Below are 15290 nucleotides of genomic sequence, written 5' to 3' on the forward strand. Positions count from 1 at the left end.
AACCAGTGCCCTCACCCCACCTTTACTCACTTCTCTGCTCCTAAACACTCCAGATGTCATGGAGGGATGGCAGGATGGCCATGTCCTCAAGTTGGTGACACCAGGACAGTGGCTGGGGCGGACCCCCACCCCAGCCATGCTCCACATCTGCTGCCAGGAGCCATGTCCCCTCCACACTGCCTGAGGTGAGAGGTGTCACTCCCTTGCTTTTTTCCTCTCCATTTTGTCCATTAGGAGAAATTATATCTTAAATCTAATTAGGTTTTGCTCCCAGAGAAATTGGATTTGGAGCTTGGAGGAGCTGCTCTCCATGGTGGGTGTGCAGCTGAAGCCATGGAGGTGCTGCAGAGATGCTGCTTGTTTTTAGGGACAATTTTGTTACTGCAAAACTGAGGAGACAAAAATAAAGCATCTGCTGTATCTGAGGGCACTAGAGATTTCATCAGGCCCTGCTGTGCCAGACCAGGTGAACTGGTGTGCAGAACAATGAGCTGTGGGTGCATCCCACCCTGAGCCAAGAGAGTCTGGGGGCTGTTCTGGCCTTGGCAGCTCATCTGGGCCACCTCAGAGCTTATTTAGGATTCCTGTGGCACTTTCATCTCAGGAATGACCATGGGATTTATCTTGAGTGCAGATGCTGAGGGTCAAGGAGATGGGTGGCACTTTGGGATGTGCTGGGCAGGGTTTTGTAGCTGAATCCTTCTCATCCTGATACCAGCATGGGCAGTGCCAGGCCTGTCTGAGCTGGGTGACAGCCAGGTGGGCCAGTCAATCATACCCTGTTACCTCACACGCAGGCAGACAGGACAGCTTTATCCATCTCTTAATGAGTTGTATGGATTTGTGTCTATTAAGACCTTAAAAGCCAGCTCCAGGCAGAGGATCCCAGCCTTGGAAAGGTGCCTTGTCCTCAGCATGTCTGGAGTGAGCCCCCAGCTGTGGCTCTGCTGGTGTTTGTGCAGCCCTGCTGCTGGGAGGAGGGATGCTGCCAGCCCAAGGGATGCTGCCAGCCTGAAGAGCCCAGCTGAGCCCTGAATTTGGTCATGGCATGTTGGACTCCTTCAGCCCTGAGGTACCTTCCCTATTTACAGACCATCCGCATGCAGAATTGGGCAAACTGGCATCCAGTGTCAGCTGGGCTGTGGGACTGAGCTATGGCACCAGAGGCTTCCCTGGGAGCTTCCCCCACACCCTAACAGGGTTGCTGCAGCTGCATCCCCTGGAAGCTGGTCAAAAACTCTTTCCAGCTGGGCATTACAGGGCCAAGGACCGTGCCTTGAGGTGGGAAGTCTCAGTGTCTTCATGTCCACCTGTCCCAGAGTTTCTGATGGCCCCTGCAGCAGTGTGACCTGGGCACTGTCTCTCATTGTTCTCTCCCTGCCACCTGACGTTGCTTCTCCAGCTCCCTCCGTGCTCTGGGCTTCTTGTCTCGTTGGCAGAGCTGCTTCCCCCCAAGAAACTTTAATTGCTAGAGATGCCAAGTAAGAGGCAGATGCACTCTGGAGCTCTCTGGGGAGGCACAAGTCCAATTCTCAGGATTTTCCAATGTTTCACCAAATTTTGGGGCAGGAGTGTTCCCCCAGGCTCTTCTCCTTCTGCAGTGGCTCCATCCTTTCCCTCCCATTTGTGGCTGTGCCACAGCCCTGTGGTCATGTGAGCAATAGATCAGGCAGGTACCCAGGACACTTTGAGCTGATTTTACTGCTTTGGAGGAGCTAATGACAGACCAGCAAGCCAAAGCAGGAAGCCTGGTTAGGAGGCAGTGGCCTTTGGCAGCTACTGTGCTGGATGGCAGGGGTGAGGTGCAGCCTCCAAGTCCCAAGCTTTGGCTTAGCATTAAAGCAAGTCCTTGAGCAGTCATGGCCCTTGGCCAGGCCAGCATTGCATTTGATGCCTTTGCTCTCATCCTTCCCCTCGATGCAGCTTTTACCAGCCCTGTGCTCTGCATCAGGGGAATGAGGCAACAAGAAGGATAGGATGGGAACGTGTATCCTGCATCCCACCCCACCTCTGCCCATGAGAGACATGGCATCTCCTGGAGCTGATCGCACTGCTTGCCCTTCAGGACTGCCTTGAGGGCTGGCATTTGGCAGAGCAAGTAGTTCTCCATGGACAGCACCTGGCATACTCCTCCTTATCACTGGGCCAGTGACTGATGAGAGCTGGGCACATCAACAGGAGGGTTTGTAAGTTTGTGCTGCTTGGTGCCCTGTTGTCCCTTCCTGGGAGCAGGGCAGTGTCAGCCCAGAGCGAGGAACCAACAGGCAAGAAAGGTGGCAAGGGGGTGTCATGGGTCATCCTTGGTGGGAGTGATGCTCTGTCACCCTAAAACATGTAACAGTGTCTGGAAAAGGGCTGTGGCCTCTTCTCAGAGCTGGGGAAGGTGGGGAGGGTGATTGATCCTGAGGTCCGTGAGCACGCAGATGGCAAAGCTCAGGCCTCACATGCATCTGTGAACTCTCACGGGGCACAGACAGGGCTCAAGCTGGTTTTGTGACTCAAAACAGCAGCTTCTCAGGGCTTCAGGGTCACTACCAGGTCATAGTTGTCTAGACCAGCCTCACACAGAACTCCAACCTCTGCCCATGGGTCTGGGAGCTGTGATCCGCTCTGCTCCGTTCCCCTACTCTAAGGTGCCCTGCATTCATCCTGGAGGTCCCTTTCAGTACCACTGGCTGCAGGCAGCATGTCACAGGGGAGTATCTACAGACCCCAGCCCTGCCCTGCAGGTTTTGGTTTCATTAAGCTTGGTGGAGTCACTTCATTAGCTGTTCCTGCCTGACTGCCCCGTTTGCACTAGTGGGTGTCACTTGCCCTGTCTCAGGTGACCTGCTCACCCTCCCCATCCCACGGGGCAGCCCCAGTGCCCTGCCCAGCACCTCCATCTATTTGGCTGTAATTCCACATGTCCCACATGGCTGCTAGCCCAAAGAATACACTGCAGTTAATGCAGGGATCAGTGTCACCCATGGAGTGATCAGCATCTGTCTCCACTGTATGCAGTGGGTAAGGGAAGGAAAAGAACCACGTGCTGTGGGTGAATTGCTTCCAGAGGAGCCATGGGGCTGGAGGTCCCCAGAGGTTTTGCCACAGGGGGAAGGACAGAGCCTGGCTTCTGTCACACAGCAGCAGGGTTAAACTTGGGCAGTCCAGCTGAGCCCAGTGTCCTCAAGGTGTTAAACTGGCTGGGACAGGGTTTGACAAGAACATGCCTGCTTGTGGCTTGTTGCCCATCCCTCCTCTTTCACAGCCACCATGGATGCTGGTGGCTGCTGGTCCCTTAGCACTGCTCCCTGCCCTGCACGAGCAGTCAGTTTGTCCAGGAGGGACAGATGGATGTTCCTGTGTGAGCTGGGCCAAGCTGGCAGCTTGATGCCCTTAAAATGAGAGGTGTCAGAGCCAGGCTGTGGGAGGGCAGTCCCTCAAACTGCCCTGTATGCTCTTGGGGCTGAAAGCTTTGCTCTGTTCCACTCATGGGAAAAATACCATGAAGCCAGCAGAGCCCTGTGGTGGGGCTGTGGGACCCATGATGGGGACAGGGGGCTCCTGGCTAACCTCTTGTTGTGTTGTTGCAGCTGGCAGGACCACCACCAGTGAGGAGCTGGAGGACATGCTGGAGAGCGGCAACCCGGCCATCTTCTCCTCTGGGGTAAGCACTGGCACAAGCTGCAGCTGAGCCAGCCCCCTCAGCCCAGGGGATGGGCTGGTGGACGTGCTGCCACAGTGGCCTCAGTACGCCAGTAATGAACACAGCCCATGCAGGAGGGGGGCCTAGGGGCTCAGGTCTGGCCCGAGGATGCTGTTGGAGCAGTCTGCATCCCAGCATCCTGCTGCAAACTAGCTGCCTTGGGGTGGTTGGAAGGGCTCTGTAGCTCTTGCTCATCCCTCTCTTAGTGCCCCCAATTCCAGTGTCAGAGCTGGGGCTGAGCAGGGTGCTCAGTGGCCTTATTTTCTTTGCAGATCATCATGGATTCAAACATCACCAAGCAGGCACTGAATGAGATTGAGACACGGCACAGTGAGATCATCAAACTGGAGAACAGCATCCGAGAGCTGCACGACATGTTCATGGACATGGCCATGCTGGTGGAGAGCCAGGTGGGGTAATGGTGCAGCCCAGGGGCTCACCTGAAGGGTTTGGAGGGAAATGGGGCTCCCTGTGGTGGGTGGGGAAGCTGGAGAGCAGTGCTCCCCTGCCTGGGTGGGTGCTGAGAGGAAAAACCACATCTAGGACCAGCATGGCTCCTAGTGGGGCTGAACTGGGCTCCCCAGGGCTGGAACCACCTGCCTGGCACCCCAGAGCTGGCGTGCTGTGTGTGTGGGGTGGGAGGTTCAGTGAGGGGCTCAGAAGGAGGGCAGTGGGTGGCTGCCATGCAGGGGGAGATTTCTTCATCTTTCCTGGAGCACCAGGCCCAGGTGGGTGAGCTCGGGGTGCCCCCTTGGCTGTGCTGCCAGCCCACGGCACCAGTCCCTTCAGCTAGGCACGTGCTCTTGTGTCTTTGCTCACCCCCCTTCTTGCCCGCCATGCTGCCATGGCCCGAGGAGACGTCGGTGGCAGGTAAAGGCCCACTGGCTGAGACCCGTGGTGCTGCATGCTCTGCTTTGCATGGCTGCTCCTGCATGGCTGCCGCTCGCGTGGCGCTGGGATGGCCGCTGGCAGGACGGCAAGGGTCACTGGGGCACAGTGGCGTTGGTGGCCTGTCCTGTCTGCCATGGGGGACATATGCCGGGAATTCATGATTCCCTGCCCCACTCTAAGGGCTGGATGGTGCCAGCACCCTTGTCCTGTGGGTGAGAAGCTCAGAGCTGCTGGGAACAAAGGGGTGCTGGGCAGGCAGCAGTGCTGGCAGCTCTGCTCTGCTCCAGGCATGGCACAGGCGGGGAGAAGCAGCAGCAGCTTTACGCAGGACAGGGAGCAGCTGGTGGGGCTCAGTGCTCAGCACCCCTGGGCCTCAAGGTTTGTCCTCCCTGTGCTCTCCAGCATTAGGTTGAGAAATGGGCATTGCAGAGTTGCTAGCTATCAGCCCATGGCTCTGTGGCCCCAATTCCCTCCATGCCATGCAGGAGGACGCAGGGCTTCAAACCTCCCATTCCTGCCAACCCTGTCCAGCTGCTGCAGGACTTGGTTGTTTCCCTACTTGGTCAGGATGGGGCCAAAGGAGGTGAACAAGGCTGGAGGAGCTCACCCCAACCCATGTCCCCACACCCACAGGAGCCCCCACTCACAACCTTCCCCTGCAGCAGGGGCAGAGGTCCCTGCAGGGCCCTGCAATCTCAGCTGGCCTTTCTCTGGACCCTCCTGCCTTCAGTGTGGTGCTTGTGTGGATCGGAGCAGTGGTCCCTGGTCCCTGCATGTGCATGGTTTCGTGAGCATCCCACGTGGTGCTACTGGTGCTGTCCTTGCTCCCTGCCATGCCTTTGGTTTCAGCAACACGTGGTGTGGTGCTGGTGTAGATCCAGTTGTGGCTTTGATGTCACCTGAGATATTGGACAGGTCAGTGCCAGGACCAGGCTGGAGACTCCCTTGTCTCTCACCCTTGCTTGTCTCCCTGCTGGGATGTTCACAGAGATCCTCTGAGATGGGGCATGCAGTCCAGAGTTTGCACGCCAGGGCACCCCAGGAAACACCCAGTGCCCACAGGCAGCTGTGATAGTGCTTTTCTCCATGCAGGGCTGCTGGGCAGGGCAGCATCCACCCGGAGCCAGAGAGCAGCGGAGCAGGAAGGAGCTCACATGTGCACGCGTGCGGGCGCGTGGGCTGTTTCCTCCTTCTGCAGGGAGAAATGATTGACCGCATTGAGTACAACGTGGAGCACTCAGTGGACTATGTGGAGCGGGCTGTGTCCGACACCAAAAAAGCCGTGAAGTACCAGAGCAAAGCCAGACGGGTGAGTCACGGCTCTGGCTGGGGCCCATCTGCCCTGCCTGCACTGCTGACACCTCCATCCCAGGGGCAGGGCCCGGCTGGCACTCTGCCTGCTCCAGGCAGCCTGGCACAACTTTGCAGGTGCCCGGGGACCACATTACCCCACACCACTGGGACCAGGCCACAACCTGAGGGTTGCACAGCTGAGGCAGAGCTCCCAGCACAGACTGTGTGAAAGCTGACAATGAGCCGTAGGGCAGGGGTGCTGCTTGGGGGGAGGAAAAGGGACAAAGTGAACCCCCGGACCAGGCAAGCTGTGAGAGCCACGTCCCTTGCAAAAAAAGCTAGGTGACGACAATGGGCGAGCACAGTGCCAGGTGCCTGTCCTGCTTCCAACATCTGGTCCCGTATCAGCTTGGGGACCTGAGGGCCACCAGCTCAGCTCTGCCAACCCAGGGCTGAAGCAGGAGCAGGGGTGCCCATCCCTGCCCAGGACTGCCAGAGCCCTTCTGGCTTCCAAGGTGCTGCTCAGAGCCCACCACGGGCAAAGGGGAACAGGACAGACTGCCGTTCCAAGCTCCTGGGTCCATCCTTCCCCAACACTCACCATGCTCCCTCCCCTCTCTCCCTACTGCTGCTGGGACACCTGAGCAGAAGAAGATCATGATCATAATCTGCTGTGTGATCCTGGGCATCGTCATCGCCTCCACCTTCGGCGGCATTTTCGGCTAGACTCACCCCACAGGACTGTTTGTGTGCGATGGATGGAGCCGCGCGTGCCATGGGGCTGCAGCCACACCGGAGCAACCCACGCAGCCCCGGAGCCTCCCAGCAGCATTTCAGTTTCTAATGCATGGTTGTTTGTGACGCTGTGTGTGCGGTGCGGTGCGTCTGTGTGGAGGGAGCTCCGGCCCTGGGGCGCAGGTGGGGGACAGGTGATGGGCGCAAGGGGGACCCTGGGGGGGAACCCAAGCTCTCATCACTGCTCCAGGCTGGGTGGCTGGCTGGGACCAGGTGGGGAACAGAAATGCCCTTGGGCACTGCTGCTCCTCCTGTGATGGGCAGTCTGTTAGTGACAGCTGAGAAGGAGGAGGGACCGATGATGGGTGTTAGGGGTCCTTGGGAGTATGATGCCCAGTCAACTTCCCCAGCTTGCCCATCACCTTGAACTCTCATGTCTGTCAGCTGCATCTATGCTTGCAAACACCTTCCCTTGGGCTGCTTCTCTTCGGGGCCTTTCCCCAGGGGTGTGCTCTGCCCAGCCCTGCCTGGCCAGTGACTGTGTCTGGCTCTGGGGCTCCATCCCTGCCATTCTTCCGGTGGCAGGGCTGCCCCCTCCCTACATGAGCCCTCACCCCAGTAGGGTGTCAAGGGCTGGACATGCCACTGCAGGTGGTGGGTGCCTGATGGAGCAGTGTGGAATAAGGAGCTGCTGCTTGGGGCCATCACAGTTGCCTGGGGACAGGAATACGGCACGTGGGGGCCAGTGCTGCTCCTGGATGCTGGCCTGACAGGGCAGGATGGCATGGGTAGTCTTAAGGCCAGCAAATTTCACTGGCTGCTCACCCTGCAACACAGCCTCATCACTGTGCTCACAGCCCCTGGCAGCACTCACCTGCAAGCAGGGCTGCTCCAGACTTGCTTTTCCATACTCGTGGCTGGGGGCTGGAGGCAGTTGGGCTTTCTCCTGTTGTGGTCCCAGAAGCAGCCCTTGCTGCATCCAGCCCCCTGCAAACAAGGAGTAGAAACCTTCCTCCTGTATCCAACCCGGTCCTGAACAGGCCACTGCCTGACTGCCTCTTCCACGTCCTGGCACCCTGCTGCTGCTGGTACAGTGCCCTTCTGCCCAGCCATCCAGTGAGGCACCTGCTCTCAGTGGGGTGCCGTGGGACAACCTGGGTGCCCTGTGTCCTCTGCTATGCCTGTGACATGGATGCAGTTGCCGTGGGGTCCAAGCCCACTGGCAGCTCAGGGGGGTTCAATGCTGTCACTGCCTGTTTCCCTTGGGCTGGGGACAAGGCTCTGCCCCCACCTTCCTCTGGAGACCCCAGGGCTCTGGCTGGCCTGTGCACATGCCAAAGCAGCACAGAGGAGTCCCAAGGTAGGCCAGGCTCGCTGCCACACTGGGACAGGGGCTGGCTGTCAGCCCAGGTGCTGGTAGTAGAAAAGGGACACTTGATGGCAGCCAGTATTCCAGTCTCAGGCAGCATCACCTCCCAGCTCCCACCAGCACCAGGGCAAGGCTGCTCCACAAGCTGGCATGGTGCTGTGATTCAGGGCACTTGGCTGTGTGTGGTGCCCCTGGGTGCAGGGGAAAGACAATGGCTGCAGCCACAGAGTGCTGCCTCCCCCAGGGCCAGCCCTGCCCAGCAGCAGCCCTGACACAGATCCTTCTCTGCCGAGGTTTCCCCCAGACAGCCCCTTGTTGCATGCAGCTGCCCTTGGGAAGAGGGTCCAGCCTGGTTCCCTGCACTGCCCAGTCCAAGCACCTCAGGGTGCGGCCATGGGAACAACCAAAGCCCCCTTCTTTCACAGTCCCACACCAACCGATGTGAGTTCCAGCACTGCAGCCTATGTGCACTGAAGGGCTTGGGGCACCAGGACCATGCAGGCAAGGTTTCTGCTCCAGAGGGACATCTGGCTGCAGGAAAAGGGAGTGACCATGCTCCTGTCAGCAGGTCCCTGCCACTGCTGTCCATGCTCACTCTGCCAGGCCAGCAAGAGCCCCAGGGCCCCTCCAGGAAGCAATAACACTGGGAAGGCAGGAAAACCCTCCTCCCGGGCTCCTGCCCTGCAGCCATGCCCACTGCTAGCACAAGGTGACTTTTTTTTCTTCCAAGCAGCAGCTTTAGTGGCACAAGCTCACCTGACATCAGGGCTGTGGCATCCCTGTCAAGGCACAAGACCAGGAACAGCACTTAGGGGGATTCTTGGCTCTTGCTCCTTGTTGGCACCACCACTGCCAGCAGCCCCCACAGCAGCAGGGGTCGGATGGGGCTAGTCAGGACCACTGGCACTTTGCTGGGATCCTGTGGGCAGCAGCGGTGCTGGGGTCAAGAATCAAGGGAGATGAGGAGCAGGCTACCACTGCTGTCCCACAGGCAGGCTCACACTGTCCTCGCTGTGAGGGGAGGGTGTTTTGGTGCAATAATTACCCCTGCACTACGGGAAGCCCCACTGAGTTCCTTTTTACCTACCTGTCATTGCATGTACAGACCAAATCACCAAGTGTGGTTGTGCTTTGGGAAGACGTTTCACCTTTTCTTTCCAGCCCCCAACCTACACCTGCTTGTCCTTTGGGTTCCACCACCTCTGTTCCAAGTGCCACCCACCCTCCCCGTGACGGGAGCCTGTTGATGCAGTATTCCATGAGCAGTGTGGGGCACGCACAGCTTGCACTTGAACTGGGGATTGGGTTTTTTTGTAATTAATGTACTTGAAGGCTTTCCGAGCCCCCCGTGGAGTTCTACTGTTGCTGTACTGTGAGCTAAGTGTCCTTGTTTTCTATGTGGATCTTGACCCTGGCTTGCTCTGTCTCACTGGGCTGGATAACACTGTATGTTGCCTCTCTAAAAAAACCTCCCGGCTGCCATCCCTTTCTTCTCCCAAGGCTTTGGGTGCAAAACAGCTTCCCATTTTGTGGAATTTTTATGTAGAATAAACATTTGTAACTGTAAAGCTCTGGGTGGCACCTCTCCTTGCTTCAAGGGAAGGGAGGTAGGGCTGATCCAGTCAGCCCCAGCACCCTGGAAGCCCTAAAGCAAACGGTAGGCTTGGCACCAAGCACCAACAGGAGCAAATGGCTATTGGAATAACACTTGTACCAGGAGCAACTTTGTCCTCATGGATCCACTTTGATAGTGTGGATCCTCTGCAGGCAGAGGGGAAGCTGGCAGGGAATGAGGTACCATATTCCCCTCTCAGTACTCCCAGTGCCAAGGGCAGGACGCAGGAGATGAGCAAACACTTCCAACTCTTTGACTCTTTAGTGAGGAACTGGGTATCATGTCCTGGCTTACCTGGAGCTCAGCTGGCTCACTGCACTCGGGAAGGTAAGGCAAGGGATGGCACTGCAGACACCCAAGCGGCCAGAGCACTGTCTGCACCTTCACCAGGGAAACAGGACCGGAAGCTTTGCTGTTTGGCAGCACCTGAGCCAGTTTGCACCTTCAAGAGCCACAATGACCAGTCCCAGCAAGTGCCCAGGCATGGGGTGCCATCCACAGGAGGGCTCGCTGGAGGCACTCACATGCCACCTTCCATGCCAGCAGTGTCCAGAGCAATTCAGAAGTGAGGACGGCGCTTCCGACCCGTGTATTTTGTATCTGCTCGCACCTCCCTGGGGGAAAAGCAGGGAACAGCTCAGCACCACCTGCAGGTCATGCTGGGAGGGGAAGGGAGCAGGTTTGGGGCGGGTGACAGCAGGCCAGACCAGCCTCTGAGGCAGGACTCACTTGCCCTGGCGTCTTCTACGCTCCTTCTTCTCCAGGATCCAGTCCCGGCTTTTCTTTACAGACTTGCCCTTGACATTTCTGAATCGTGTCCTATGGGGAAAGTGGACAGCAGCTGGAGAGGAACTTAGGTGTGGGGACACATCTCTGCCCTGGAGGATTGTCACCCAGAACTGGGTCACAAAAGTAGCAAGTTTCCCTCCCACCACCCCTAGACAAGAGGCTCAGCTAGCACTGGGACATGTAGCCAAACTCCAGACACACTGGAGGAGGTTGATTCCAGCCCTGGCTTGGAGCTGAGGGATCCTGACCTATGAACTGCAGCAGTCCAGCACACCCCCATGCCATACCCCGTGTCACACCAGCAGCATGCTGCACTCTGGGAATTCAGGGGATTATAGGCTCATGCTCAACCACCTTCCCCTTGTCTGCTCTACTTCAAACAAGGCAGACAAAGTCAGGCTTCCTAAAAAGTTCCCAGCTCTGCTACTGCCCTCCAAGACCAGATACCCCTTAGACTAAGCAGAGAACAGCAATGTAAGAGGCAGGAAAACATGGCAGCCACAAGCTCCTAGCAGCCACGACAACTTTCCTCTGGTTTTTGTTCTCTGTCTCTCCCACTGGCTGCAAGAGGGGCTCCTGCCTGCACCACTGCCATGGGAAGAGACCTGGCCAGCAGTAGAAACCCCCCAGGCCACAGCTAAGCAGAGCTGAGCAAAGACCTGGACAGGAGGAAAAAGGGAAGGCCAGGACTCAGGCACAGCAGCCTGCTTCCATGCCTCTATCATGAGCCCTGAAAACATTCCCTCTCCCACACTGCTGGCCCCAGCTGGAGAGCCCAGTGCTGGACAGAAAGCACACCTGATTGACTGCTCAGGTGCAGCCCTAGGGTAAGCACCTACAACCCCATGGAAGAGCCCTGGGATAGTCTTGTTCCCTGTGTCCAGGCCCTTGGGAAGATAAAGCAGTTCTCTGTGGGCTGCCTCCTGCTGCTCCCTGTCCTTCCCCTCCCATTGCTTCTCCCACAGCAGCACTGTGGTCCCCAGTAAAACCCAGCCCTCAAAGCCCCCCCTCCTTGTTGGGGAGAACCTGCAGCCTCACCCCCATGTGATACCTCTCATTGGTGAACTTTGCCTGGTGCGGCTCTTCATTGGCACACTCGGTACCAAGGCCCTGGAAAGCAAAATTGGGAAGTTGTCTTCTCCTCTGGACCAGGCACAGCTATTAGTCAGCCCATCAAAACTAAGAGGAATGCAGGGATCTGCAAGGGGAAGGACCAGAGCAGGAACAAACTGGTCTTCCAGAAATCATGGCAAAAAAAGTAGATGCCAGAGGAATGGCTTTAAAAAGGGCAGGGTTAGATTGGATACTGGAAGAAATTCTTCCCTGGAAGGGTGGTGAGGCCCTGGCACAGGTTTCCCAGAGAAGCTGCAGCTGCTGCATTCCTCGAAGTTTTCAAGGCCAGGTTAGACAGGGCTTAGAGCAACCTGGTGTAGTGGAAGGTGTCCCTGCCCATGGTGGGGGGTGGAACAAGCTGAGCTTTAAGGTCCCTTCCAACCCAAACCAGTCTGTGATTCTATGAGAGCAGGGCTTGGTGACTAGCAGAAAATGTGTAAATAAAGTCACATCTGCACTCACAGAGCTGTTTGGCCCTCACAATGCTCACAGCTCTTCCATATCACCCAGCAGCCAGGACAGCAGCTCTGCTGCCTCATGGAGGTTCTCACCTTTGGTAACGTGCCTGATGTCCCAACAAAGAGACAGAGGAAGAACCTGAAAGAACAAGAATAAGGAGCATGAACCTGGGACTCAGCATGTGAGTCTCAGTCCCCAGGCAAGACTGAGATGGTCTATAGCAGAGTCAGATCTAAGCTGTAACCTCTCTCCAGGACTGTATAATGGGAGAGAGAACAGCTCAGGGGGAAAAAAAAAAAAAATCACTGCTAAACCCAGGCCTCACCCCAAACACACACAGAGATCCAGCACTCACTTCTTGGCTTTGGCGCTGTTGGGGTAATCAACCACCATTCCCCCTGTAAATCCAGCTCTCATGGCTTGGGCTGTGATGAGCTCTAGCTGGGAAAAGCAGCAGGTGCAAAAGTTAATTAGCACTCATCCCCCAGGAAAGCCCAAGAGACCTCTGGGAGGACCACAGCTGACTGCGCATTCCCAAGATGGACTGGTCCTCCTCCTGCTAAGCTCTGCACCTATTTCCTGATTCTGCAGTACCATCCAGACACCAATTCCCTGCTCCTCAGTCTAGCCTGGGTTAGCTGGCACAGCAGATTCTCTAGGAGAGGGATACTGGGCTGGATTTTCCAGCCCTGAGTTACAGTACAGTGCTGATGACTACAGCCAGTCTTCAAACCCCAATTCACACTGTGTCCTGCCACTTTAATTTTAAGGCTCAGCCCAAGACAATCTATGAAACAACAGAAATTGCACCGAGTATCCTCCTTACAGGTTATTTCATTTGGCTTTTGAAGAGCTTTACAACTGGCAATCAGGACAGAGACTTGATGTGGAAGAACACGATGCATTCAGAGCCCCAAACAGCATATGATTTCTCTTTCTGTACCCCTTCCTGACTGATTGATGGGCTGTACCTGCTCCGCGTTCTCGGGGTACAACTGCAGCACAGCTCGGGATCCTCGGGCCTGCAGGGAATAAACCTGGTGACACCTTGTCTCAGTGCAGGTAACCTCTCTGGTCACCCCATCCCAGCCCCAGACGAGCTCCCTCCTCCCCAAAACCTCCAGGACAAGGCTCCCAGGAGAGCTGCTCAGCCCACAGAGCCAGCGAGGCACAGGGGGAACACCAGGGATCACAGAATCATGGAACTGTTAAGTTTGGAAAAGACCACCAAGACCCATCAAGTCCAACCTTGATGAAAAGCAGCACCAGGCAAGAAGGTAGGCAAGTGGGTGCCTGCCAGTTCTGCTTCAGAGCAGCATTTACTTAAACTTAAAACTTGAAGTATCTTGCTAAAAAGCACCAGCAAAGACATAAGAGCAGCAGAGGCCTGGCTGGTAGAGGGTGGCACTTACCAGGGCAGTGTAAAGAGTGGAGAAGAATCTGTAGAGGCGTTTTGGGGGGCTGTGTGATTTCTTGTCAGCATTACAGAGCCACTGCACTGCGGAAATACTGAGAAGGAAAATAAGACCCTCAGGACACTTGAGTCATTGGTTCCTTCACAGAACTTGCCACCTCCCTTTGAGCTGAATTCCAGTACTAAGCATGTGCTGGGCCTCAGAGAAATTATTTCATTTCCTCTGTGTAGCTTTGCCTTCTGTTTTACAGTTACACAAACTCCTCTGGAGATGCACTATGCCAAAACTCAACGAGGTGCATAAGTTAAAGGACAAAAGCATCACCAGGCATTCCCTTTAGTCAAAGTGCTCAAATCATAGAATGACAGAATGGTTTGGGTTGGAAGGGACCTTAAAGCTCAGCTTGTTCCACCCCCTGCCATGGGCAGGAACACCTCCCACTAGACCAGTTTGCTCCAAGCCCTGTCCAGCCTAGCCTTGGACACTTCCAGGAATGAGGCAGCCGCAGCTGCGCTGGGCAACCTGTGCCAGGGTCTCACCACCCTCCCAGGGAAGAATTTCTTCTGTGTATCTCACCTAAATTTTCCCCCTTTCAGCTTGAACCCATTCCTAGTCCAATCACTACAGTTCCTGGCAAGAATTCAAGAGCTCAGCTGTGTCCCTTGCCTGGCCAAGCAGGTATTCCCAATGAGCAATCTAAAACACAGCTTTTGGCTCAGCAATGGACAGTCCCTGCATCTTCCCATGTGTTCTCTAAGCAGGAAAGTCCTTCTGTCCCCTTCATCCCAAAACCAACCATCAAATCCTTGATCCAGGGACTGACCTTTCTAAGCAATGACACATACTCTGGTCTCCTCCTTGGTGCAGGTCTCAGCCATCCTGACAATACTCCCAATTTCATTATATTTTCTTCAACAAAATTCCTAGCTCACCAGCACAAAAGGACAAACATCCCTTGGGAAACAGCTGTCACAAGCTGTTCCTACCATCCACAATTCTGGAGGTTTGGCTTGAAGTGATGGAGCCAAGTTGCACAGAGCAAAGAGAGTGGCTGACACGGCCAGTTCCTTCTCACCTGTGATTTACCAGATGTGCACCATGTGTACTGTGCAGTTCTGTGGGGAATCAGGAAAGCTCAGTTAAATGCACAGACTCACCTGATACACCCATCAAATGTGCCAGGCCTGAAGGGAATGCCATGACCCACATCTGCAAGGAGAAGGTCTCCTTCCACCTCCCTCTCCACAGCCACATCTGCACAGAACAGAACACAACTCAGGCAACCAACTCCCACCTCTGGGGTCTCTGAGGCGATGTGGGGGTCTCAGGGGAGGTTGTGCTCACCCAGCATGGCAGGGCTGATGTCCATGCCAATCCAGTAGTGACCCTCCTCAGAGATGTAATCCCCGCTCAGCCCTGAGCCGCAGCTAGAAGGAGGAAGGGGGAAAGTGCTGGGATCATGGGGCTGGTCTGAGGCTGCTGCTGGCCAGACACAACCAACGTTACAGCAGCCTGTCCCTCTTCTTCAGCCCACAAGAGACACTGGCGCTGTAGGACCTGGCTGCCCCCTCGCCCTGTGCATCCCTCCAGCCCCAGATGCTCCATGTGCCATGGAACCGGGCAAAGCCCCGCTCACCCCACGTCCAGGAGGAGGCACGGACGGTCCTCGGGCAGCCCCAGCAACTCCACAGCGCGCTCCGACATCTGCGACTGGATCTCCACCACCCGGGAGCTGAGGCACAGGCAGAGCGTGGGCGATGGGCGGACACCCCCACAGTGCTAGATTTGAACCCACACCGCCTCACGGCAGCATCTAACCCTCTCCACTCCACTCCCCGCCGCTGCCACATGTCGGGGCCGGACCGCCCAGGCCTCGCGGCAGGGCCCCCGCTACTCCCACTAGGATCCAGGACAGACCGCCCC

At 56.4% G+C, this 15290-nt stretch overlaps 2 protein-coding genes across 4 annotated transcripts in view; one reads left to right on the forward strand and one right to left on the reverse strand.

Annotated features, from left to right (window-relative positions):
• STX1A (syntaxin 1A) overlaps window positions 1-9544 on the forward strand; it is a gene marked incomplete at its 5' end in the record, with an annotated part of 59058 nt that extends 49514 nt beyond the window's left edge. Inside the window, 4 exons of the mRNA XM_008634498.2 lie at window positions 3576-3649; window positions 3961-4098; window positions 5778-5888; window positions 6521-9544. Of these exons, the coding sequence (XP_008632720.2) occupies window positions 3576-3649; window positions 3961-4098; window positions 5778-5888; window positions 6521-6598 (401 nt within the window). The remainder of the gene's footprint in view (window positions 1-3575; window positions 3650-3960; window positions 4099-5777; window positions 5889-6520) is intronic.
• WBSCR22 (Williams-Beuren syndrome chromosome region 22) overlaps window positions 1-15270 on the reverse strand; it is an 18204-nt gene extending 2934 nt beyond the window's left edge. Inside the window, exons 1-11 of one of the 3 annotated variants that reach the window (XM_017735323.1) lie at window positions 15004-15270; window positions 14712-14794; window positions 14525-14621; window positions 13365-13461; window positions 12924-12974; window positions 12308-12393; window positions 12045-12090; window positions 11432-11490; window positions 10321-10410; window positions 10116-10205; window positions 9834-9972 (exon numbers count right to left, since the gene is read on the reverse strand). In XM_017735323.1, the coding sequence (XP_017590812.1) occupies window positions 10151-10205; window positions 10321-10410; window positions 11432-11490; window positions 12045-12090; window positions 12308-12393; window positions 12924-12974; window positions 13365-13461; window positions 14525-14621; window positions 14712-14794; window positions 15004-15071 (732 nt within the window). In that variant the 5' untranslated portion in view covers window positions 15072-15270 and the 3' untranslated portion in view covers window positions 9834-9972; window positions 10116-10150. Of the gene's footprint in view, window positions 1-9833; window positions 10206-10320; window positions 10411-11431; window positions 11491-12044; window positions 12091-12307; window positions 12394-12923; window positions 12975-13364; window positions 13462-14524; window positions 14622-14711; window positions 14795-15003 lie in introns of those variants that run through there. The other 2 variants (XR_001862321.1, XM_017735322.1) reach the window with 2 other exon arrangements.
• Between the last annotated feature and the right edge of the window lie 20 nt (window positions 15271-15290).

Source organism: Corvus brachyrhynchos, unplaced genomic scaffold (genome assembly GCF_000691975.1).
Source record: "Corvus brachyrhynchos isolate BGI_N302 unplaced genomic scaffold, ASM69197v1 scaffold15, whole genome shotgun sequence".
Taxonomy (NCBI): Eukaryota; Metazoa; Chordata; class Aves; order Passeriformes; family Corvidae; genus Corvus; species Corvus brachyrhynchos.